General features: G+C 37.8%; 3 protein-coding genes across 4 annotated transcripts in view; all 3 read left to right on the top strand.

Moving 5' to 3' along the window:
- Positions 1-2,883: 2,883 nt before the first annotated feature.
- LOC105564540 (L-lactate dehydrogenase) lies at positions 2,884-7,275 on the top strand. Of its 2 annotated transcripts, none has more exons than XM_012016982.1 (5): positions 2,884-3,085; positions 4,132-4,270; positions 4,426-4,891; positions 5,275-5,516; positions 5,950-7,275. In XM_012016982.1, the coding sequence occupies exons 2-5, from the start codon at positions 4,145-4,147 to the stop codon at positions 6,112-6,114; spliced, it is 999 nt and encodes a 332-aa protein (XP_011872372.1). In that variant the 5' UTR covers positions 2,884-3,085; positions 4,132-4,144; the 3' UTR covers positions 6,115-7,275. The 2 variants fall into 2 exon arrangements, with proteins under 2 accessions (XP_011872372.1, XP_011872371.1); XM_012016981.1 differs by lacking the exon at positions 2,884-3,085 and adding an exon at positions 3,653-3,752.
- A 1,427-nt stretch (positions 7,276-8,702) lies between these two features.
- LOC105564541 (L-lactate dehydrogenase B chain-like) lies at positions 8,703-11,012 on the top strand. The gene is made up of 7 exons (XM_012016983.1): positions 8,703-8,819; positions 8,941-9,058; positions 9,229-9,402; positions 9,738-9,911; positions 10,002-10,119; positions 10,404-10,527; positions 10,770-11,012. Exons 1-7 carry the CDS (start codon positions 8,727-8,729, stop codon positions 10,938-10,940), a joined length of 972 nt encoding a protein of 323 aa, XP_011872373.1. The 5' UTR covers positions 8,703-8,726; the 3' UTR covers positions 10,941-11,012.
- Positions 11,013-12,785: 1,773 nt separating this feature from the next.
- The window catches only part of LOC105564544, a 46,721-nt gene continuing 32,772 nt past the window's right edge, over positions 12,786-26,734 (top strand). The window contains exon 1 of the mRNA XM_012016985.1: positions 12,786-13,199. Coding sequence (XP_011872375.1) covers positions 13,129-13,199 — 71 coding nt within the window. The 5' untranslated portion in view covers positions 12,786-13,128. The remainder of the gene's footprint in view (positions 13,200-26,734) is intronic.

Genomic DNA, 26,734 nt, shown 5'->3' on the forward strand with positions numbered 1-26,734 from the left:
CGGCTGCGGGGCAAATCGTGCGGGCACTTTGTGCACATTGTTTATGGAAATCGCAGCAGGACGTTGCAATGCACCTCATTCCGCATATTTTAAAGGATGATTACTATGCGGATGATTGCGCCGTTTTACATATAGCACTCGTTGGCTGAGTGGTCACATTTTGGAGAACGCGATGCGTTCCGATGCTGCAGATTAACGTTGCATCATCGAGCGGCACGGAACGAGTATACGTGTGTGCACATGAAAATACCGCGCTAAATGGTAATAGTAAAAGAATACGAATGTTGATCTTCATGAAATTTCATTTTCGACAAAAATCTTCTCAGCGTGTGATAATACGTACATGCGCATAATCACGCGATTGTAACAAAGTATGTCTTATACCCAGTAAATTTCAGCTTTATGTTTTATCTTCGAGGACTTAATCTGCACATGAATATAATTATTAAAATAATGAGATAAAGAAAAATTGTCATTCATATTATTATTATCGCGAAAGAACTTGAACAATGTATCAGCTCCATCAGCTTATTGTTAGACATGCGTAAATTGCAACCGAACAGAACAACCGAAGATGCTATCACTGGTAAATTCATCATACGCGCAAATGGCAGATGTCCGCGCGCCCATTAAAATGATGCAAGATGCCGTAATATTGTAGTGACAATGCCGTTAACACCATCCAGTGTTAAAGTTCGAGCGTCCGAGGCCTTTACAGCCTCTTTTTCTTTAACGGAGATGCGCGTACTCTCGGGATAGTAATGGACTATTCGTTTCGCAGAAGCGATAAATATGTACGCGCAAAGCAAAAGGACCGCGGTACATTAAGTTGGTTGCCTCTGGTACACAAGGTGATACTAATTCCGTGACGTTGACTGTTGACTCTTCGGGCTGTCGGGTTCGTAATTGTGTGTACCATCTTTGTATTGGTGCCGCAATCATATGTCCCTCACAACTTTGTCACGAACCTACGCCCGGCTATTGCAACCTTCAGCCGCTGTAGAGAAATAAGAACACGCAATTCAAGTTCTTGTGTATTTTATGTATACTTCGTGTTTTATATATATATATATATAAAAGTGAAATTCTGTCGGTCTGTATGTTCCTTATACAATTCTATACCAATGGACCGATCTGAGCCAAGATTGACAGTTATTCAGTAGGATTCGGCGAAAAACTTTTGCCTCCTGAAATCATTATGAAGAAAATAATAATATTAATGAGAGAAATTTTGAATACTTATTCCATAAAAAATTAATGCAAATAAATTTAATAAAGATAAATATTTTATTAAAAGATCACCTTTTCTAATTTAATTGAGGGATACATGTCGATCCTGATTAATGATATCAACAAAATTGTTTTGTTCCCCCAACAGTAAAATATTTCTACCGTATTGTGAGACTATTTCGAATCGTCATTTGAACTGTTATAAGGCTGTTTTTTTATAGTCTTCATATACAAATTTTCATTTCTTCTTTAACAGCTAATTTAATTCCTCGAATAGTAACAATTTATTTATAAGATAACGAGTATTGTGCTTGGCAGTAAGCTTTGGTATGTCACGCGGTGCAATACTGTGAAATATTTTGTGTAACGAAATTGAATGAATGAAGTGTCTTTACTCTCTCTCTGCTAAATATAGCTATAGTCGTTTCAGAGTGGGCAGCAGGTATATCCGTAATAAGAACACGTGTAGGACATGAGAGGAAGCGGGAACGCCATATTCGAGTCACTTGAATAAACTATAGAAATTCCGAAATGAATCAATACCATTCTCGCGAATAACATTACAACCGTTCGGCGAAGGTTGCGTCAGACTACATGCAACTGGTGTCAGTCTGATTCATCTTTACTTACAGCGTTCATGAAAATTATCGCTTACTTAATGTATGGATATATCGGCGATACAATCTTTGATCTACCTTCAACTGTAATCTTATTTTAACCATCCCAAATGCTGTCATTAATCATATTTCGTTAATCATCTTCACAGATATCGATAATCTTGTGTTGAATATATTGCAAATTATTACTTTGCGATAACAGTGCTTACAACATCTTTCGAATTTCAATTGCTCTTTAGTTAAAACAGAATAAAATATCGTTTCTTTTAATATTTAATTTTTTAGTGTTAAATATTTGAAATAATAAAGTCTTATATAGCAAATATCTGCTATAGCTCATTGGCACTTTCGTTATTTGCAATACTGAAATTAAATTGCAACTCTATTTAACTTTTAAAGACAGATAATATTTTTATCAGGTTTTGTTCTTTTTAACTTTTAATTGCTCTTTAGTTGAAACAGAATAAAATATCGTTTCTTTTAATATTTAATTTTTCAGCGTTAAATATTTGAAATAATAAAGTCCTATAGCAAATATCTGCTGTGGCTCATTGGCACTTTCCTTATTTGCAATACTGAAATTAAATTGCAAATTTTTTTGAACCTTTAAAGACAGATAATATTTTCATCAAGTTTTGTTCTTTTTAACTAATGGTTGCTTGTGCCTATTTTATATCTTCTAAGCGTGACCGAATTTAACTTTACCGATAGCCATAAAAATCCCTGCTATAAAACGCGGGAGTCACGACTTGAGTATTGCTTCCAGAAATACTTTTGCCCCACTCTCCACGTCCCCTAGTACCTCATGATTGGTCAAAAGGGAAGATTCATAGGAAGGAAGTCTCGCCGAGCTGGGGATCGATGGTGAATGTTTACCGTGCGTGAGTTGCGTCATATTACGCGTGCGCAATGTCACGTTTCCCTCTTCGAAACAGTTCGAAGTATTCTGTCTTTAATATGACAATTCGGGATCCACGTGCTACTTAGAGTTTTTAAAATTTTCGGAAATTGTCATTTTTTTATTTGAATACTTTTACTGTACCGTAGATAATCGTCGAAATGTCATTGTATTTCGTCATTGCTCGCTCGTAGAAGCTATATAAGGTGGGGGCAAGGTCACCTTGGCGAATCCACATCCCTGAACTGTCAGTCCAGTAGAATAGCGGTGCGCCAGCTGCAACGGTTCAGTCTCTGTTCGACGGTCAAAGAATAGTGTTGAAGGAAGAATTCTTGTCGAGGTCAGTGACTCTCTTCAAGCACATCGCTTAAAATACTTTTTGATCAACCGGTCTCACGGCGTGCAATAGAAAAGTGATAACGTTCAACTAAAAATCTATATGAAATTCGTTTCATAACTAGCTTCATTATTTGTAACATTTTAAGAAATTCAAGATTACTTGGTGAAACATTCGTTCCCATAAATTGGTCAGACTTAATTATTTAGTACCGCTAACTCGACAATGTTTAGAAATATTTTTAACATGACAGTCAAAGTTCCATGCTGTTGCTTGACTAACTGTTATCAACCGGTGCTCCTTATCTGCGATAAAATGTATGTATGTCGATAAAACACGTGCATGCTACACTACGTACAGTTACCGGTATGTTACAATTTATCGTTTTCTGACTTCCTGCACAAAGTATAAATTAATAATGGAACTGAACACTGCACGAGCCTTTCGTTGATTACATCTTGCTGGTCAAGCGTTATTATGAACTGTGATTAATGGTCTGACCGCGATTCCGCGAACCGACGCATAATTAAAACCCAACGTATTCTCTACGCGTTTTCTCGCTTTGCAGTTCACACGTTTTGCACATAGTTGAAAAGGAAATGCCGGCATATCTTCGCCGAGTATACCTATACTGCCATCTGACAACTGCACGCACCATTCGTTGCAACAAGTAGAAACTGTATGATACACCCTACAACCGCGTCGCTCGAAATGACATTTGCCGACGCGACACAGTTCCTTCTCAAAAAAGACTCGGGCACGAGCTAGAGTTGATATTATTAACGAGGTTCATGAACTCGTGTTAATGACCGTAGTCGCAAAAAAGACAACTGTTATTAGAAAGAAAAGTAGCGGACAGAGAAAACTTTTAAACATGAATGTTTTTAACGATAGATAACTTTTTAATGTTTTAGTACTGACTTTCACCGATTTATTTTTCCTTATTACTTGTAATTAATAAATAAAAAAATTTTTTTAAGACGGTGTAAAACGTATAAGGTTTCATAGAGATATAATATTAATAACTAATTATTAAATTATTTTCATAGATATCTGCAGAAAATGGCAACATTGAAGGCTCAACTTTTAACTACTGTGACAGAACCGATGTCAACCGGTAGAAATAAAATCACAGTGGTCGGTGTCGGGCAGGTTGGAATGGCCTGTGCTTTCAGTGTTTTGACGGACGTGAGTTAATCTCATTAATCTACATTATTTTTCGTAAATAATAATAAAAAGAATTGTATATCCTAAATTATCGTACTGTGTTAAGTTACATTCATGCAATTGCAAGGACACACGTAGGTACGTGCGAACTTACATCATTCGGTATATCATTGCAGCATGTTTCGAGCGACGTGGTATTAATCGACGTGATGGCGGACAAACTAAAAGGAGAGATGTTAGATTTGCAACATGGGAGTGCGTTTATGAAGAACGCAAAAGTGAACGCCAGCACTGATTACGCCGCGACTGCAAATTCGAGTCTTTGCATCGTGACAGCGGGCGCTCGTCAGCGCGAAGGCGAAACCAGATTAGACTTGGTTCAACGTAACACCGACATCTTCAGAGGCATTATACCGCAGTTAGTCAGATATAGCCCGAACACGGTTCTCCTTATCGTTTCCAATCCGGTGGATATTTTGACATATGTGGCATGGAAACTTTCCGGCCTGCCAAAGAACAAAGTTATTGGCAGTGGTACGAACCTGGATTCTGCTCGTTTCCGCTTTCTGTTATCGCAAAAACTCAATGTCGCACCGACATCTTGCCACGGCTGGATTATCGGAGAACATGGCGATACCAGTGGTATGTAGAATCTTTTTCAAATAATCAAATTGTAATAGACGGACAAAATTAAGTAAACATAATATATACATATATAATTAATATATAGAAAAGGAATATTATTTTGTTTATTGTAGAATTTTTAATTATTTTAAAAATATAAACTAGTTTAAAAATTATATTAAAAGGTAATAAAAATTAATAAATTTGTAAAAAAAACGATTTAACTAGAATAATTAGATCTTCGACGGTTAAATCAAACAATTTAAAAATATAGCTTTTTTTTAGCCACAATTTTAATGGAATTTAAATAAACAAATACGTATATGTATATATACATTAATAAAATATAATAATTTTAGTGTTGTAATTATATGAAATATTTGTTTCTGTATTTATATCAGTGCCTGTATGGTCTGGCGTCAACGTTGCCGGAGTACGTTTGCGTGATTTGAACGAGCACGTGGGCACTGATAAAGACGAGGAGCATTGGAATGAGTTGCACAAGCAGGTGGTACAAAGTGCGTATGAAGTAATCAAACTAAAAGGCTACACCTCATGGGCCATAGGTCTCAGTGCGTCGCAACTTGCATCAGCTATATTAAGGAATTCGAATCAAGTGCACGCTGTGTCCACGTTGGTTACCGTAAGTCGACAATATGGGTTTCTACTACACTAACTTACAGTATTTAACATATTTTGCAATCAATACAATTTTAATTTCATTGAACTATACGTATATTTCCATGCCTCGTTAATTATACTCTTGGAGAATTATCAACTATTTCGTTTTTTTACAAATTTATTAATTTTTTTTACCTTTTAATATAATTTTTAATTTAGTTTGTATTTTTAAAATAATTTAAAAAATTCTATACAATTGACAAAATAAATTCCTTTTCTATATATTATTTATATATGTGTGTATATATAGTAAAATTTTGTTATGTATGTAAATATTAATGTATTATAGTTATATACTAATTGTTTATTGAAGTACATTAATATATTAAATATTTCTCTAATTAATTGTAAGACACGAGGAGTTTATTCGTCTGAAAATAGCATTCAATCTTTAGGGTCATCATGGAATTGATGAAGAAGTGTTCTTATCTTTACCTTGCACGCTGGGTGAAGATGGCGTCACGCATATCGTTCAGCAGAAGTTAACAGACAACGAGCTTGCATCATTGCACAAATCCGCAGAGATGATGCACAAAGTGCAAGAAGGCCTTAAATTTTAGGAATATATTAACTTTGTTAATTTTATTTTTTATCTGATTTACATTTCAATGCATGTCTTTGATGCCGTTCCATATGCAGCTTACATGTATTTAGACATGTATTAGATAAACGCAGTATTATATGCAAGTTTTATAAATGTTATAAATTAACAAAGTATTGTGGCGATCGCGGTGCAGAGTTGCGCGCTGCTCTGGTGATTTGAAAACCCTAGTTCAAATCCATCCAAGCCCCGTTGGTTTTTAGTTGGATCTCCACCTCTCGAAAGAAGCGGCAGCCCCCCTTTTCCTTGAGAGAGAAGTATCTTGTCACACAAGCGTCTTTCTGCAGAGCCGTCTCGGAGTCGGCGTTAAACTGTAGGTCCCGTATATCTGACGCATAGATATATGCATAGACATAGTAAATATAGACTGAGTATCCCATTGAATAAGCTGAAGCTTGTGAAGAGAGAGACAGAGAAGATTTAAGAGGACTTTCTTTCTCTGTCTTACCACCGTGACAAGGGAGAATCACGGCCTGTGTAGTACTGCAGGCACGATTCTTATCTTCTACGATGGTGCAAGACAGAGAAAGAAAGTCTTCTTAAATCTTCTCTCTCTTTCTCTCTTCGCAAGCTTCAGCTTATTCAATGGGACGCTCAGTCTATATTTACTATGTCTATGGATACATGCCAAGAGAGGTTGCGACGCTTAAAAATCAAAACTTCTACGATTTGTGAAATTTCTAGCTTTTTCTGCCAGAAATGTCAATGATGGAAACTTCGTGTCAGTACCGTGACAGGAAGCCATGAAAGCAAATTCTTGTCCCCCCCTCCCTGAGATAATTATAATTAACAAAGTAATTTTTATAAACATTTGCAACTGTATACCTAATCGACATGAATACCATTTGTGTGTACATGTGTGAAAAAGCTATAAGGAATACGGAGTGTTTGTGGTGCTATATATATTTATCTTTTATTATTATAATTTTTATTTTGGAGTGTGACAGACATACCTCTCATTATCATCTATTTTTATTTTTTTTCTACAATATTGTAATTATTTATGACATTATACATTTCATAAATTTGACGATTTAATCATTTCTAGCAATTTTATGCCAAATGATAAAGCACGCAAGGATATTTATATAATTTATATACATATATACATATGATAAACATAATAAATAAAAAGTATATAATTTAATTATATTGATTACTCTTTCCTGCATATTTTATTTAAACAATGATTCTATTAAGTTTATATGTGTATAGAGGAAAGTTCCCTATTATGAAATAAGCTTCTAACATGAGATAGCAGATTTTCAACATCCAAATTCAATCACAAATCTTTTTTCGCAACGATTACGCGATCCAACAATGAATGTTCCGCTAAACAGATTTCACTCCAAGGGCAAAAAATTCATGGTGAAACCAACAGATGATGCCTATTAATTTAGTAGAAACTCCGCTATCTTATGTTAGGAACTTATTTAATAAGGTAACTTTCCTCTGTGTGTGTGTCTAGATATGTAATTTTTCCAATTTTAATATTATTAATCTAAATTGTGATTAATATATTGTATAAAGTATCTATTTTTTTATTAGATCAAATAATAAAGTAAGTAAAGTAGAGCAATTAGAATATTTTTAAATTATCGATGAACTTTGAACTTCTTTTTACCTTTTTTTTTTGAACGCCTACTATAATAAATTTTAGTAACCATGGATGCGTTTAACAATTGGCAAACCGACATGATGGCCGCATGCCAAGAATGTTATGTCGGCCGATTATCAGTGTACTCTCTCTTTTCAAGAAAAAAAAAACGATTTCATGCAATGTGACGGGCGTGGGTGAAAACGATCGTACGACGTTTACAAAACCGATGAGTGACAGAAGCAATGGTTTTTTCACCTCTACTGTCAAACTCGTCGCTATCGATATGTCTGAGAAATCTTGCGCGCGTGACATTAACGAGAGACTTTGTCAGGAACCGATATACTCGTGCTTTACCGCCGACAATATTGACGAAAATCTTTAGAAATAATAAAGGAAAACCCTTCGGGAAAGATGTGACTTCTGGTTCGAATTTACAGAGAGCAGCAGTCAATTTCGTGTAAGGACAAAATGTTGAATTACTCCGAAACTGTTTTAATAATTAGCTTTGTTGGTTACATTTAAGTTATATTTTTTGGTTATATATAAAAGCGTCACAATTTAAGAAAATTATATTAAATAATTTGTAACATTTATGTGTATGGCGATTTACAGACAATTTCTTGTGATTTTTACTTTCAATCTTATGATATTTTTTATAAGATAAACTTTATCTTATATCTACATATTGTATATAAAGAATATTATAAATCTATTATAGTGCCATACAAATAAAAATTACTATTTCTGTTAAATTCTTATCTTTACTAATTACTAAAGACTTTTAATGCATTGTACTTATCAGAGGACTTTTCGAAGAAATTGTAATCAGTATTAAAATAGTTTATAATTGTATAGTTTATATAAAATATCCATGAGAGTGATTACAACATAAAATTTCGTCGAAATATTAAAAGACAGCGAGCTATTTGAATTTTAGTTCACCGTGCTTACGAGAAGAACTCTTATGTAAGATGTCAGAACCAGTTAGAGATTGTGGCCATAAAGTCACTATTGTCGGCGCTGGTATGGTCGGCGTTGCTCTCGCTAATTCACTTCTCTTTCAGGTAATTTATTCTTCTATTTTAAAAGAATTTAAAAGAATGCGAGAATGCGAAATTAAAAATGGAAAAGTTTTATTTCTTAAATTCCTATATTAATTTTCATTGTTGCTTCATGACATATTAGCGAATCACTTCGCATATCGCAATGGTAGACGTCTTTCCTAAAAAGCTGGAAGGTGAAGGAATGGACTATAGCCATAGTTCTGTGTTCATAGGAGATCCAAAGATCGAGTTTGATACAGGTGATGGATTTGAATATGTTCATTTGTTCACGTGCACTGGAATTAATTGTGCTCATACTAATTGGCGATAAACTTTTATGGTTTACAAGATATATAAGACTATTTGTCCTATTATTTACGCTAATTATTTTCTTGCTTGTACATAAAGATGTGAAATTCCTTTTTGGCAGATTTCTGTGTGACGAGTAATTCGAAAGTCGTAGCTATTTGCGCGGGCGTAAGACCAGTGAAGAGCGAAACTCGACTTGACCTGGTGAAAAGAAATACAGAAATATTGAAAACCATAATACCACCTCTAGTAAATTACAGTCCAAACGCGGTGTTTATCGTCGTCAGCAATCCAGGTTAAAATTAATTAATTTAATAAAAATAAAAACAACATTGCGTATATAATAGTAAAATATTCTAAATATTATACTACGGACTAGATTTTAGATAGTATTATTTAGCTAAATGTATAGATAAATTTTGTTTTAATAAAATCTTTACTTAAAGAGAAAAAAAGACGAATAATTATAAAGAAATAAAAATTCTTATTTATAAAAGCTGTGCAAAAGTAAATTGAATTTTCTTCGCAAATAATTATTTGTCAAAATACGCTATCACTTTGTGTAACATTGAACATAAATAATATCGGGACAAGAAAATTCGATGCAATGTTTACGATTTCCTTATATAGTGGATATTTTGGCATGGATTACCTGGAAATTAAGCGGACTTCCAGTTCATCAAGTAATCGGCAGCGGAACTCATCTGGATAGCGCAAGATTTCGCTATCTGATTGCTGATCGATTAGGAATAGCCCCAAGTTCGGTCCAAGGGTACATGATTGGTGAACACGGGGACAGCATGGGTAAGTTCTGTCGATCAATCTTTGACATTTGACATGGGGAGAAAGGCGACGTTACGCATTAAACGTGATATATCATTCGATGTTTCCTAGTTCCGCTCTGGTCTGGAGTGAACGTTGCGGGTGTGCAGTTCCGCGATATTATTCCGAATATCGGTCTGGAGACGGACGACGAAAGATGGTTCGAAATAGCAAAACATGTAGTAAAGCTGTAAGTTCAATCATTTTTAATCAACGGAAAAGTATAAATATCAATAATAGCAATAAATTTACACATATGTCGTCTAGCGTATTTATTTGTAAACGATTGGATCCCTTACGTGAGGATTTAACTGATATTATAAATTCATTTCCTACTTACAAATAATTTAATTTAATTATGACGTGCCGAATCAAAGAACAATTAGAGTGCACATATAATTAAATAATTGTTTTCTTAGAAAAAACAGTACTTGCAGAATTTTACATAAATCTAAGATTTTTTTATTTCCCCAGAGGTGCCATGGTACGATGTCTAAAAGGATATTCAAATACAGCCATTGGACTTTCTGCAGCTGACATTATAATAGCAATCTTACGCAATACGCAGGCTATTATACCAGTTTCAACCCTAGTGCAGGTATAAATTAGTATTCGTGTTGCCGCGTTTAACTTTCACCTGAAAAACATTTTATTTGTGACGAAAAACTTTTAGCTCATTTGTATATTGCATTGTATTATATTTAATATCTTAATTTTTTTACACTTTCCAAAATTCTAAAATGAAAATGTAAGGTGTTCGCAGTTTTAAAAGAAATTTCTACTGCATTGATATAAAAAGGAAACTGTAACGTGTTATATCAATCAAAATGGTTTTCTCAGGGTCACCATGATGTATGCCATGATATGTTCCTGTCCTTACCTTGCGCAATCGGCGAAAATGGTATCACGCAGATAGTACGAATGCACATGACCGAGCATGAGAAAAAGCTGTTCCAGCTTTCGGCGAACGTCGTATACAACGTGCAGAAGGACATCAAAGTCAAGTCTTGAGTAGTGGCGCGCGGAAAGGGATCGTGCGAACGTGTTGTAATTTCCTTTAAAAAAAATGCGAGTATAATAAATTATACGTGACTGTCCCAGCGCTTTGTCCCGTTACGATTGCCGCCACAAAACCGTTTACAGCACAATCGGATCCTTTCCCCGACTCTTGCAGACACGCGGCAATCGCGAATGCTACGATCGCAAATTTATGCAAATCTGGACGGAGGCTACCAATGGCTTCTTCGAATCACATCGTCCCGAATTCCGTGATAATTTGAGCCGATAAAATGATACCGGAGAATAACGATATCCTCTCGCTAACGATCTCGAGATGTTGAAGTCGGGCCCGACGAGTTAATGACGTCGATGACCCATTTTATAACACTTGGGTATATCTGGAACACGTGACGTTTTGTTTGCACAACATGAATTTCTTGTTGCTTCCGAGTAGAGTCTTTCGGCGAACTATGTCTGTACATTTTCGGGTTTTCCCGTTGCATAAATTATCATTAGCGTCCGCGGAAAGCGGTAAGAGTGTACGTCATCGTGTTCGCGACGTGCAAACGAGCGAAAGGTGACCGGTGGATGGTACCAGAAGGCCGTGATTACGCCGCAGGCTAGGCCGCGGCAAGGTAAGAGAAGGATGCGATAACCGTGCGCAAGATGGCGTTTTGGAAGTGCTTGATAGCGAATGTACCTGCATCCACCTGCGTTTGAACGGCCGCACAGGGCCGTAAGAAAGTCAGATCGATCTTTTTGCAGAATGAAACACCTCGTAACGAGATGGTCGTGGAATTCTCATTTGTTGCCGGACATACTGTAATTAGGTATATTAATGACAACGATACGGTCAACGGCGACGTAAATGAGAGGACGACGAAAGATAATTCGGATTCAGCGCACAAAGAATAATGAAATATGGAAACTCCTGATATATTAATATCGCCGCGAAGGCGAGCGGCACTTTGAACCGCTCCCCTTTTACTCGCCGTAGATCCACTTGAAAGGCCAGGCGTGTCGATGATTTTGAAAGAGGAATTCCGCGTAAACCATATGTTACGGACAGACATTTGTCATAGAGTTACAGAAATTTCTAGTTGACTCCGGACAGCCATGGGCTGGTCTGAAATCAACGTCTAATTTGATGAGGCGGTGCGTAGTTCGATGAGTACGACGAGCATACAAATTGCCACTCAACATTTACCGCCTGTCTATTAATTTCTGATTAATATCACTCCAGACATGCGTCAAATCGATGGTTTATCCGACAATCAGTCTTCGTTCCATCCTTACTTCTGAATCACGAGATTCTCACAATCGAGGATGATTGATTTCACGTGATATTTCATACAATATTTCTACGACCGATACTTAAAATATCTTTCCTTGCGTATTTTCAATGTTTATGCTACTGTTGAGTTTACATAGTGCACATATTGTGCATGTACAGCTATCTCAAAGATTGACAAGTTAGGGAGATAAACGTTTGGAGCAAATTTAATCAAAGAGTTTAAGTAGTTATCTACGTATTGGTGGTTTAACGTTCCTCCGTTTCATGTAAGTACAAAGTTCAAGCGACTTCGCTATACCTCGAGATTAACTCATTAACAGAAAATGGTGTCTCACAACGTGAGGATACGTTTCTAAATATCATTGTTTGCTCCTTTCGTTCCGTTGAAGCTGGGCTCGTTTCTAAGTCTCATCGTTTGCCCCTTCCTTTCGGTTTAAGCTGAGCTCTGCGTAGGATACTTAATTGCTCCAAGCAGGTTCAATGCGAAATGGGCTCTACAGGTGACGCTCACATCCCTGGCTCTCAGGTGGAGGTGGCATACAGCCGGGCCCCGTTCTCCGTTGGTCCCGCCGTCCTTAGCCGAGCTCAGTCAGTAGACAGTCGATCCGCCTGGTCAGCTGGTTTCAACCACTCGCATATTACCGATCTCCCTGATGGTAAATCCATCACGAGCGACTAGGTAGGTCCCGGTGCCGATCTCCCGGTGTCTACGAATCGCACAAATAAACTGAGAATCGGACAAAACGTCGGCGGCCCGCGCGCCGCATGTGCGCGAGTGTGCAGCATCTTGACCAAAAGTATCATCGATACGAGGGGCCAGATCGTCTACAGAAGAACAGACCGCGTCGAAGACGGTAGAAGAGGGTAGGAAGTCGGGAAGATTGCGCGCGCGCAATCGGACAGGAGATGACCATATCGTACGCGAGCGAAGTGCCGAACGGCTCCAGCTTTGGCTGCTTCTGGAGGATTCTGATCAAGTGAGTCCCGCCACTTAGTCCGCGAGGCCTAACGCCAGCTCGCTTCAATATGTTGAATGAATGTATGCGTTTTTTTGCGGCCTGCGCTTGACGTAGGCACCAGAGCTGTCAACTCGCTGGCAGCTGACAGGTGAGACCGGTAAACAGGCGCGCGAAGCCTTGGAGTCTCTTTCCGCGTATTTCTCCATTTCGATCGTCTGTCGAATGCAGACACCCTAGGCGTTTCGGTTTCAGGCAATATGCTAATCGTGGTTCAGCTCAATAGTATCTTGATGTTCCATTTGCTTTCCCGTATTTTTTACCACCTGTAATCGCGCCCCAAAGATTACAAGACTCTACTTTTACTTTCGCTAAGTTGCGATAAATTATGGTGACAGTATTTTAATCCGAACATGCGATCGGCTGTCTGCATCGCGATTACGCGATCATTGCAAAACGTAGTGGTTTCGTGATATGAATTTGTCAAGGAACATCAGAACGTATTGCAATGTATCGCAGGATCAAGGTTTCGTCACATATCTTCGATACGGAATGATCTGAAAGATATCTAAAGACATCTAGAGACATATAGACATCTACACTATTATCAGTGTATGTAAGGTGAAGACATTGTATTATAACGACCGGCTGATCGTTGTGCAATGTTCAACTTTCGATGTACTGCTACGCTCTAGATTTATAATTTAGTTGCACAGAAAAAGGAAAGAACAAATGCTTGCTTGAACACAAGAATTCGATAAATAATACCAGAAACAGGATGGCGACTGTTAACGTATACTAACATTCGGACATCAGTGGAGAGCGTCCAACAGTCCTTTAATTAACCAGCCAATCAACCGTGTTTCGAAACTCGTCGAGGAATTAGCATCATCGATTTAGCGAGACCGAGCCCGGAAGTGTCCTAAATTTTTCAGCCGTACAGAAAACGCGACTCGCCCGAGACACAGCGGCGGAGCATGTGAAACCCGCTAGCACAGAAATGGCGTTCGGTCAACGCTTGCTCGTGCGATTTAAGGAAATAAGGTCGCCGATACGTCGATTTTAAAACGTAACGGCGCGCACGGCCGCTGTGCCCGGAATATATCGCCGCTGAAAATTATTGCGCTACCGTATATACGCCGTGCGTCGCTTATCTGCCACGTAATGGATAACAATGGTAATGTTTATACTGGAGGGATTGACGTGACAACATCGGCCGGACACGTGTTTAATCGAGCCACTCGCATGCATATGTAAACCTATCATATGTTCAGAGCGCAGCGTGATATCATTGAAGTCTTTTGAATGGGGTGTGAAGCATCATATAAATCGCGTGATATCCCTATCTCACAGGTGCTTTTAATTTTAAAGGGAGCGCGACGAGAAAAACTGATTAGTGGGATCCTCTCTCCCATCGTTTCGCTAACACACGTGTTTCGAAACGATAAGAACGATGGCAACTGATATCAAGAGACACGGTATAGTAGTGTCTCACGCCAATTAAATGTTACGGCTAATTATTATTCTAATTATTTCTTAGATATATGAGACTTACAATATTAGGTGTCCCTTTACAAATGGAATGTTTCTTCATGCTTCCTTCGGTGTTGCACTACTAATAATTTTGGATATTTCGAAAAACTTTTATATTTTGCTTTTATCTAGATTGTAGCATCGATAACGTGAAATTATTTCTTTTTTAGTTTTTCCTTTTTTTTTTAGTTCGTTTGAAGTCGTTATATAATCATTCTCGTAAATCGGTGTAATCGGTGACATCAATGCTTGTCGAGAGCGTCTACGCGAGTCTCGACAATTACGTATGAAATTAAATGTTATGCAACGTGGAAATTTTTTAGAATATGATGTAAATATTTAAACTAATGTGTGATAATGTACGATTTCGATAGAAACAATCCGAGATATTTAAGTGGAATGACTGATTGCTGACAATTTCCGAAAAGCGACAAACGGAGTCACTTGATTAAACATAATTCTTTCAATACTATGGATACGCCAATAATTGCTCGTCACATACGCGATCATTTCTCAAACACAATCGCAAAATGAAGCGTAAGATACAAACTTATCTCATCGTGTGTGCCGATAGATAAATAATAAACGGAGAAACAGAAAAGCGTAGACAAAAATAGCGTAATTTTTAAATAACAAAATAATACACCTTCAGTATACGCAATTTCTCCTGTCGTTTGTTTAAATAATGATCAAAGGAGCCATAAAGCAAATGTGTTAATTATGTTTTAACACGTTCACATAACATAAGCTACTACCGATTATATGGATAATTCGCGGAGAAATATCAATGAGTTAACAACTTGAATTATTTTTCTATATCTCTTCCTTATATATTCAAATGTAGGATCAAAATTTATGTAAAATTATTTTTGCCTACAAAAAATATTCTTGAAAATTCGCCACGTGGTTTCGTACACCTATTAAAAATATAAAAGTCAACTGCAAACGATTATTTATGTACAAAAGTCAACCTTTTTCGGTGCTTTTAGGCTGCGTATCTTATGACATTCAGCGAAGCTAATAAATGTGTACGTATATTTAGACAATTTGTCAATTTTAATGATATGGTAGCGCCTCAAGATGCAATTTCGCGCGCTTTTCAGCGCCCACAAAAATGCAACTAATAGCACCATCCTATTGCCATTCGCGGTGTCCTTGTCCAAGCCCGTTTGTTGACATTTCTACGACCTTTACACACTATGGTATTGGTGGATGCTCCCTGGTCTCGGTTTCTCTCCGTGCGCCTCGGTGGAAACGGCCTTAACGGCTTTCACGTAAGATCTCGCTTTCCTATGCGTTATACCACAACGCTGCAGTAGTTAAAGGAAAGACGACAGCGGCTGGTCTATAAATACACAAGAATGTCCAGGAATAGAAAATCTTTCGCGGTAGCGTGCAAACGAGAGCGCACACACCGTGAGTCGGTTCTCCTGACAGATCTTATGATTAGATGCAATTCGCAGGGAAAGGAATGTCTGGCTCTCATAGGTTTTTCCCCTATTCTCGAGATCTCAGACGTATAGTTCTCAACTCCGGCAGGTCTTCCGGGTCATCCCTTCGTACGGAATTGGACCGCCTCGATTCTGAACGATCGCGCGCACGGTGATCCGTCGCGATGGGCACCGTTTATGTGAAAAAAGGATTCGCTATCTACGCTATTTGTGCAAAACGGGGCAATCTCGCTCCGCGATATTTCATTGCCAGCGTTTTGCTTCTTTAGACGCGGCGAAACGCGTAGCGCTCCTTTTTCTCGTTACAAGTCTTCCGCGGTGACCCATACCAGCTTTCTTATCCGCCTACCGGTGCTGCTGGCAAAAGGAAACAGCACGATCGCCGATCTATAAATACCCGGGAGAGTCCCCGGAACGTACTATAAATACGTAGCTGGTATCCAGGAATAGAAAATCCTCTTACCTGCTTTTCCAACGCGCTGATAACGATCGAGCCGGCGAATTCTCGCACGCAGAGCAGATCTGTTACGAGGTTAATGACGCGATCGTTAGGACGATTCTGCTGCGCCGTGAAGAGACGTGGCTCGTACGTGCGTGGGCTAAGGGCCAATTCCGCCGACTTCTTCCGAAGGTTAAATCGACGTGAATTTCATCGTCGATTTGTGCCCTCAAGATACTTTTCCACGCGCTTTATACCACGTCATTAAGTCACCAAGACTGGATGCCGGGCTTGCTTCTAATTAAATTTCGTGTTAACAGGATGCGTCTTTTCTATTGTATTAATTTGTGCTGCTAAAGCCAACTCTAAACGTCCGCATTAATATATAATTTTACTTTATTAAATGTTTCTCATCGTATCCTAAGATCTTATTTTTGCTCATTAAGCTGTACAGCTCATTAGCTGTAATCTATTATTTTACTTTCGCGTGACTTTTCTCTTGTTTCCGATATTCTCATGTTTCTTTTACTTGGCAATTTACTTATGATCTTCGTAATAGATGGAAGAAATATTTCTGCCCGTGGTTCAGCCTGCGATCTGATAACAAACGACCAGGCGGAGTGTAGGGAATATCTCGTGAATGTGACGCATCAACTATACAGAAAGGCGAAACGAGAGCCTAAAGTATTTTCATGCTTCCCGATTATCGCTCCAAGCATGACGTTTGTTGCAACAAGTGCCTGCACACGAGCTGTTACAGCTGGCCCGATCACGCGCGCGAAATACCCGCAGCGCATGAACGGAAGAACCGTGGCGGCGAATCGCACGCGTGAAAGCAAGAACAGTTTCACGCCGCTGTGGAGTTGCACGTTCGCATTGCCGCGTTTGCCTTCGTAGATTCATCGAGAAGGCGCGACGAATCGGCTTCGGATCGATATATCGGCGAAACAATTGTTTCCTTCAACGCAGACGATACGCAAGGCCGACCTGCGCGGGCAAAATTTGTGCACATGTTTGCAGAATTACAAGCAGCTCGTTGTGAAATGAAAGAAGCGCGTGTCGCTGAACGATAGGCCAATCGTGATGAATCGTCACGTACTTTATGTAGGACGCGAAATAAGACACGCGTGTGTTGAAAATGTTCTGAAACGCAGGTATTTGGAATCACCAGATTATTGACGCGTGATTATTGAAACGGGAAAGAAACTCAGATTGATTTAAAATTAATGATTTATTCACATCTATACGCAGCATGTCACACAGAATATGTTTAATTACAAGAATTCATACAGCATTGAGAGTTTAAAAAAATGTGTGCGCAATATTAACATTTTCTTCACGTGTATATATTTTTATGTTTTCAATGCATCATGGAAAAATTTTTTTTTTAAATTTTGCTTATATATTATTGAATTATATAAATGTCGAGTCATACAGTTTTATGTTAATTAAGAAATTTAATCAGAAAATTTTCTTAGGATGGAAATTAATTTTTCTTACAGTAAAGGATAATAATTTGACGAAAAAATAAAAAATATAACTAACTTTTGCTTGAATAATTCAGATGACGAATACATCATATTTTGTAAAAATTTATATTTGGGAACAGATAGTCGATACAATCGATGTAAGGGAATGTCGGTAAGAACTTGTTTTACATGATTTCAGAGACGGAAATAACGTTTTAGTAAAAGGAATGTTGAAATCGCGTCACATCCTCTTGATATAATATATGATCTTCGGTGAAAACGATCGATGACATTTTTCTGAAGTTCGGACCATGAGTCACAAGTTTTAATATAAAATTAGTTGTGCTCGAGACGTATTAAATTAATCTATCACTTAAAGCTAAAAATAACAATGCAAATCTTTATGTTACAGTTATTTATTGTCTCGTTTGTTATCTCTTTTAAAAGTACTCGACAAATAATCAAGTTTATTTGTCGAGTATTGCATTTTAGGATATGCTTACATACCTTATTTATTACACGTTTAAGGGCCAGTTTCACAAACGTCGGTTAACTGTTAACTAGAGTTCAGTCGACTTTTTCCATCTTATTATTTAAGAAGAGACAGAGGATCAATTAACCTTCGGTCAGCAGTTAACCGACGTTTGTGAAACTAGCCCTAAGTACTTGATGACCTATTTTGTGCGTTACATCAATCCATTTTTCCAACCATTATCCTTTTCATGTGACACCCTTCGTTCTCGCTTCTCTTCGTTCTCATTTCCCTACAAATTTCTTTTAGCAATAACTTCTTTTATCTCCCTTTTCATGTCTTCGAGCTGTTTTCTCGATACGTGTCGGTGTCTCCTCATCATGATTTTTACATACCGCTCGTCTGATTCCGGGAACTAGGCCAGAGTTTATCTCTTATTCTCCTTATCGAGACGCGCTTTCTGCGGTTTGTTCGCATCGAGACGAGCACCAACGATTGGTCACGTTCGTACGTCGCGATGAACGAGTTCTATCGCGTCGTCTCGCACCCGTTGCCGGCCGCTCTGTACCACGCCGAATGACAATGAGAAGACGAGCGAGCGTTGGCGGCGGTTCGCACTTCGCTGCGCGCTGCACTTCGATCGCCTGACACACATTTCGCTCACCTCACTTGTCTTTCGTCGACCTCTTGTCGTGTAAGCACGCACTGAAGTACACTTTTCACGACGCCTCGTGTTGCTCGGCGTGTTGAATCGCCTGGAAACCAGAAGTAGAGTTGACCCAGAGTCTTCGCCATCGACATCTCCAACACGCGCGCGAGTCCTAACATTTCCGTGAACTTGCGTACCTTCGGATTACTAATTGTAACTTTTTTTTATTTCCTTGTTCTATAAATAAAACTGTAATTTTTAAGGAATAATCAATTGCTTCGTTTGTAACGATAAGAAAAATTTACACACGACGGCATCGACCTAAAGATCCGAAAAATTGTATAATACGCATTTGCATTTGCATTTTTATTGAAACGCATAAAATAAAATATCACTCGGTAATCGATTAAAATGATTTTATAGACGTTTACGTAATAGCTGACAAGTCTTTATTTATAATACTTGGCAACCATATTGGAATGATTCGCAACATTGTTCGCTCTTAATGCGGTAATGGGATAATTATTTATGATTATTGCCGCAAAAAAATATATATGCAATAATTTCCATATAATTAAAACAATTCCAAACATCTTGTGTATTTTATGATTGCTGTTGCTTTTGATTTACAGATCACAATCTGAAATTTATATAACAATCAAAAGTTGCCCTTTTGGTTATCTTTTTCCAAAATATAAATTATGTATATTATTATTTTCTTCGAAATATCACAATTGTCAAGTTATGATAAAGCAATCAGTTTATTCGGTATTTCAGCGTTTTCGCGTTGTTTCAGCTTGCACTTAGAAATTTGCCATATGTGAGAATTGTTTCCGCATCTACGTTCGCAAAATACCCTCATTCGAGTGCACTCGAGGGCAGAGGAACTTGTTCTTTCTTCCGTGAAGTCTCGTCGAAAATTTCCATTGGTCCTTGATCGGCCCGGCGAATGTCCGTACGTGAGTTAACCGGCATGCCACAGGGACGTTTATCTCGCAAGAGGCGACGATGAAGCGCAGGCGTTTCGTATAATCGTCTGATTGACGTATTGCGCATTTGATTTTGCTCAATTTCTAATTAAAATGTGAAGCCGCATCGCGCGCATGACTTTCCGATGTTTTTCCAACATGACATTGAGAGAGGATAATCCTCTCTGACGTGCCAAGCCCCGATTTATAAATATTCTGAATTTCGATATCGTACTGATCCTTGTGACTGATCCTTGTGGCTGTACTGATACCTACCTGACTTAACGCATCAACCTGGTGACCGTGGAAGAGCGATTCTCGAGGAAGAGTCTCGGAGATCTGGCGAAGTGAGGGCGAACGTGGGGCATCATGCCGTGAAGCGTGACCGGCGTTAGTTATGCAACGTTTTGTTGTCTTGCGTCCTTGTTGCCCGCATTGGTATTATCTTGCTTAGAGCGAAGAATCAATTACAATTTGTTGCCTTGACGATGGTATCTTTCCGAAAGGCAAACGGGTGGGAGAAGGACCCTCGGCAATCAGTATGCTGTCGCGACTTTTGGAAAGAGCTTGTGAAATTTTCGATTCGATCGATAGAGACGAGACGAGGTTGTGAAAAATCATCAGCTTGATTTATACGCTGACATAGTTTAACCGCAATCCGTGGCAGATGCGCCTATCATTCATGAGATATTTCCACAGATATTCTGCAACGGCTGTTAAAACTATAATTTAAGCGTTGTCTAACATATAACGCTAGCCGATAAATCAGCCGACAATTATTTTTAACGTTTTATAAATGTCCGTGAGAATTCTCTCATTACCATTTATAGTTACTCGGACTATTTATTACAATAATGTTACTGGACGCGAAAGATTAGAAAAGTCACCGATTTTCTTGACGAATCCAAATCTCGGCATAAATGACTTCTTATTATATCTTTCTAATCATAATTTTAAACCATACAAGTTAAGAACTGATTTTTGTTTTCATTGGATTGCGTCTTACTTTTCGTGCTGACAATAATTCGAGCAAATTATCCACGATGGACAAGAACGATTGGATTTTGGTCGAGTTTTGGTGAGACAAAGGTATCTTAAAGTTATTTGTGTCGAGGAGATTCGCTTTTTATCTCAACAAGTAAAAGAGTTCCCTTATATTTGTTATCTATAAGTTATATTATAGCATAAATGCTTACGCATATAAATCGACATCGAACACATAATCGAATTGTTACATGTCTTTTAAAACGTGCCTGCGCTGCATGTTTGATGATCGCATAAAAAAAACAAGGCGTTTGTTTGGCGAATTAATAACGCAATGCGAGAAACACGCAACGGCGTTTACTGTCCACGCATAATCGTCGCACTTCTTTCGCCGCGACTTAAAATACAAGGTTGTCCGTAACTATGTCACTGTCAATCAGACTCATCGGTATGTATAACGCTTTCCAAACGTAGTTGTTGTGCCAGGATACTTAATTATCTTCATGGTCCGTGATCGGGGAAAAGACCTTACCACATCGTTTCTGGATTCGGTTGCCAATTAATCTACCACTTAGCCGTCGGTAGTACGTTTATGTACCAATGATGTCACAAAAATACGTCTGACATGTTCCTGATGAAGACCATCACTTCCTGGTTTTTAGGCAATAAAGAGCATTGCTTTGCAAATACATTCGCAATTTCGAGATCACTCCATCTATTTGTGGAGAATTGTTCGCCACGTCGAAGCCCGATACTTATCTCGTATGGCATGCAAATGAAAAAAATAAGAGTTTGAGAGATTTGAAAACCTGTATGTTTGTTTAACGCCGTATAAACATTTTGCTGTTTCCAGCAACTTTAAATTAAAAAGTCTTAATAATAATTATTTTCCTGTAAAAATATAATTGAATTAATATATTTAATAGAAATAATCGTATGTCAGTTTTAACAATTGTATCAATTTACAGACGCATCTACGGGCGTACATGTATATTGTTTAATTTAGATAAATTTTTCGTAATGGTCTTATATTCACGCGTAGTTACCAATTAAATATTTTCATTGGCGCTGGCCTCGCCAATTTTTCACAACTAATTGGTATAAAATCATCACGCGGCATTGACTCATTAGTAATCCAAACAATCGAACGTTCGTCGCTTCCCGCAGCTGCGGGTGAGGCGCGGCCTTGCTACACGCTCGAGCGTAATTTTCAGCGCCGAGATGGGTGCCAGCCTATCACGCAGCGTAATTAATTCGTTAGCGGCCGCGATTGATGTTAATCATCCGCTAGCCTTATGTAAACGCGGAGGAAGCTGGCTCTCGCTCGTAGCACTCGGGCGATTCGTATATCTACTTCCGCACTGCGCGCGAGTCGCGTCAAGACTTTCGTGCCATTAATCGGTTGCACCTTCCAACTACGTGTCGAAAAATGCGCTCGTTTTTTTCCCCTTCTTGGAATTCTGTTAACAGCCGCATAATTTCCGCGCGCGCGCGCGGCATACGCCAGCTTATAAGCGGGAGATTATATGTAGGACAAAAAATCTAAGCGTATTAAATAACGGACTACTACATTTTACTTAAGTATTCTTATTACAAGTTTGAAAGTGGCATGGTACATGAATAGCCTTAAATGCATTAGCCTCATAAGCTCGGTGATATGCGGCACTTAAATGCTGCAAGTATAGAAATCTCTATGTCCAAGAATATATGTTACGTAATATAATATCTGCAAAGTGTGTAATATATTATATACGATGTGACATGTAACACCGTGTAACGCGTGTTAAGGTTGCGCGTGCACAGTATACTTGCGCCTAAGAAGCAAATGTATCATTTGGCTGTAGGCAATGTGGCTCATACAATTTGCAATTGTCGTGAATCAATGAATTTGTAACACGGTCGAATTGTATAATCCTGTGCCCGGCAACGTGACAATTATCGAATGACTCGATTGATGCTATCCCTTCGTAACAGCAAAACGCGAGTCATCTTGTTCTTGGAAGTACGGAAGCGGTAAAATCATCGAAATCCACAGCTATTTTTCTAACATCCGTCTACTAATTACTGTATTCTTGATAAAATCAAAAGAATAATATACATTGTTCTATTGATTATTCCATTGTGATTTACGTCACTCTTATTGCGAACCTATTAATAATTTTAAGTAATACTAACTCTACAAGACCTAATGACTATTCTTCCTTGTAACTTCTCATTGAAAGGATTTAAGACGTGGTTACGTCATAATTCAGCTATGAATAATTTGTTCATTCATTGATTTTTATTCAATAAGCTTAAAATTTAATAGTGTAAAATTTTTTATTGAATCTAGTGGCCAGTTCTCTAGTTCATTCGAATTGGATAATCGTTTACACGAATCAGACACAATTCTCGCGGTCTACACAATGGAGCACGCCTTAGCGATGAGTTCATCGTTGAAGATGGTTAAGAGTTTTAACCGAAACGTCCGCAAATTGCAATCAAGAATTTTATTTGAATAATTATATTTACGCACTAATAACCGCGCTTGACTCGCATAGCCTAAATCCTTTGTAATTTTTAAAATTTAATAGTGCATTGCAAAATTTCGTTAAGTTAAACAAATGCATATTAACACTTTTGATTTTCTGGCTAGAAACTAGGACAATTAGAAAATTTCAAATAATTTCGTTTGAGTAAAATTATGTTTATATCTTAAAGAGAGCATAGAAGTTTGGCGGCAACGTCCGAAAAAACTGTGGACCCAACCCACGTGAACGAATTTCGTATTTTTATGTTGGACTTAATTTCTCGAACACCTGTTTCGATTTCGCCCTTGCATGAATGCTTATCGAGAATCGTGGGCTTTTGTTATGTGCCTCCAGCATGTAGCTCGATATACGTGGGTGAATGATCGGTGGTTCTCTTCCTGGTTCTCTCGCCATTACGGAAAAGAGTCCAAGTTGTACTTTTTATAGCGACATTGTAATTTGCATATTGTGAAATTTAGGAAAGTTTTAAGTGTCTTATAACAATTTGGATAAAGTATCTCATATATTACTCGATTAAGTGCGATATAAACACAATAATAATAAGTAGAAATGAAGTCTTCAAATCAACCGGTTGACCGCAGATAGCTGGGGCGGAACATTGGAAATTATTTGCTCATCGCGAATCAATATTGACACAATCATGTAACGTCAATTAGCGAATCTTTTTGGTGCGGAGCACGCGCGCGTAATGTATTATGTGAAAACGATACGAGAAGATAAACTGTCCTCTCTCTATTGAGAAAAGAAACTTTCTTACGCTCGCACGTGACTCTTCTCTTCGATCGCTGTGGAATTCAACTCGTATATTGCGCGAGACGGGCACATAAATAATTGATCTTGCATGGTAAAAGGATCGGTGCCTTTGCCATTATACATAGATTCAGATAAAGAAATCTCTATGTTGCGCATTATCTTAGTCGCGATACGAGAGACAGGCGAGAAAGAGAATACATCGCTGAAGCTCTAGCTATCACATTCCTTCTCGGCGCAAATCATACACGGGTAGTCCCATTTGTGCGAGGGTAACTTAATTTTTTTACGTGTACCTTTCATCGAGCACCTCCGTGCTTCTTGCGAGGGACGCATTCACAGGTTTAAGTCTATAAATCGCTGCTTTTACTTGGCGTACCGAAGGAAAGAAGTCAATATAGAATTGATTATTATTCTAACGTGACTACAGCTAGCACAATTCATCCGGAAACAACGTTTCAATGTCAGATCATAATAGAATATACATATAAGAAATGACAGAAATATCATGAACAGCGCAAAACACCGTCATGGGAATCTCAGTTTTTGTTTCCGGTTGTCGGATTTGCCGCAGAACGTCTGATAAACTCTTGATATGTTTTGTATGAAATAATCGTTAATGAGTTTTTTGTAGAGCTTACTGTAGAAGCTATGGCAAAAATAAACCTAACAGTTCTAATAATTGCGTCATACTCGTATCGATACAAAAACATTTTTATACCGTTACCGTGTAGTGTAAAAAATTTCTTAGAAATTTTTATATCGCTGCAGATTGAAATCATCATATCATACCAATACCGTAAAGTCACGGAGTTTTGTGTTTTTAAATTATACCACTTGTAAGTCCTTACTTAAAAAGAGAGCAGCAACAATATCGTTTAAATCAAATTGATTTATTATAAATAATAACACCGCAATAAAGTTCACCGCATCGGCGAGAACTATTCCATCTACGGTACTTACGTATTCAAGTCGCGGAAATTGTATCGAATGCATCTAGGCACAATGACCATGACCACAGTTAGTTACCGAGGAAGTACACCCACGCCGAGAATAACTTGACCAGTCGTGGAGTCGTTGCGCCGATTTCCAAATATGATCCGATCGGCTAAATTGGCTGACAATAAATAAGCCGAGTTCGATGAACAGAGGCATCCGTGCAGGAACTGTTCAGTACGTTGAAGATGGTACGACTAGAAACCCAGAACGGAGCCGACGTCAGCAGACATGCCACATCAGTTATTCTGTTTACAGATGACGACCCGTTAACGTCTTCCTCATTCGATTGCTTGACGCAGCATGCAAAACTCATGATGATAAAAAAAAATCGAACAATGTAAAGATATAATAAATGTATCGTGTACAGAAGATAGTACATGATACCAGAATAAAAGTAGACGTATGGCTATAAAATCTCCGAACGATAAGTAATATTTTTATACATAAAAAATAATTGCTCGTGTACATCATTGGCCTTTGTACCTTTATTTGTTATTACTTCGAAACGAGCCTGTCTTTATATTTTAAAAAATAATCCCCTGATTTCAATTCCTCTTAATAAAAATGTAATGCATTCTTAATATATATTATTTGTGATCACAAAAGAATAAATAAGAATGGTATCTTTAACATTTACATTTCTTATATATAAATGATCTAGTGATAACACTATATAAATTACTAAATACTATAAATTATATAAATTCTTACTTGCGCATATTTAATACTATATTTTTTCTATTCGTCCATAATTAAATAGATAAAGGAAATGTTCTGATTTTGTAGTTAGTAAAAAGTAAGAATGATCAGCACGATCATTCTTGCCAAGTTAACGAGCGTATCCGTTGCGTTGCAAGCAAGGATACTTGCAAACGTCTTAATTACCGCTGCTCATCGTTAGCCAAGCTCTCAATGTCGACGATATCATGTACGTTAATGAAGAAAAATCGTCATTCAAAGATATCGCTAATGCAATTAACGAATGTTTTCAGATAATAAAGATAATTTATCGTCAATGTTATATATCTTGAGTACAAAATAAATACATGAACTTTTCAATTTCACATACTGAACAATAAAAAAGTAACATATCAAGAAATAATATTAAAAATGTAGCAAGAAATATTAAAAAAATGAAACTTAAAAAATCTTATTTAACAATTCGCGATTGTTAGTGCGCTATATCATTCTCTTCATTTCGCAATGCGTGACTTCGCCGCCCATGTATTATCGAGAGATTTTCGAAAGTGCTTTTTTGCAATCGCTTTCACCTGATCCGTCTCATTGTTCTCATATATCAGCCCACCCAAA

Source organism: Vollenhovia emeryi, unplaced genomic scaffold, assembly GCF_000949405.1.
Source record: "Vollenhovia emeryi isolate VEMERY1.0 unplaced genomic scaffold, V.emery_V1.0 DF939163.1, whole genome shotgun sequence".
NCBI classification, from domain to species: domain Eukaryota; kingdom Metazoa; phylum Arthropoda; class Insecta; order Hymenoptera; family Formicidae; genus Vollenhovia; species Vollenhovia emeryi.

What these genes read in the sequence shown, in the direction of transcription:
- LOC105564540 (XM_012016981.1), top strand. Translation starts at nt 3,682, where the DNA reads ATGCCGGCATATCTTCGCCGAGTATACCTATACTGCCATCTGACAACT. An exon ending in CTTTCAGTGTTTTGACGGAC is followed by an intron (nt 4,271 to 4,425) that starts GTGAGTTAATCT and finishes ATATCATTGCAG; the next exon opens with CATGTTTCGAGCGACGTGGT. An exon ending in AGAACATGGCGATACCAGTG is followed by an intron (nt 4,892 to 5,274) that starts GTATGTAGAATC and finishes TATTTATATCAG; the next exon opens with TGCCTGTATGGTCTGGCGTC.
- LOC105564541 (XM_012016983.1), top strand. Translation starts at nt 8,727, where the DNA reads ATGTCAGAACCAGTTAGAGATTGTGGCCATAAAGTCACTATTGTCGGC. An exon ending in CTAATTCACTTCTCTTTCAG is followed by an intron (nt 8,820 to 8,940) that starts GTAATTTATTCT and finishes ATGACATATTAG; the next exon opens with CGAATCACTTCGCATATCGC. An exon ending in GCAAAACATGTAGTAAAGCT is followed by an intron (nt 10,120 to 10,403) that starts GTAAGTTCAATC and finishes TTATTTCCCCAG; the next exon opens with AGGTGCCATGGTACGATGTC.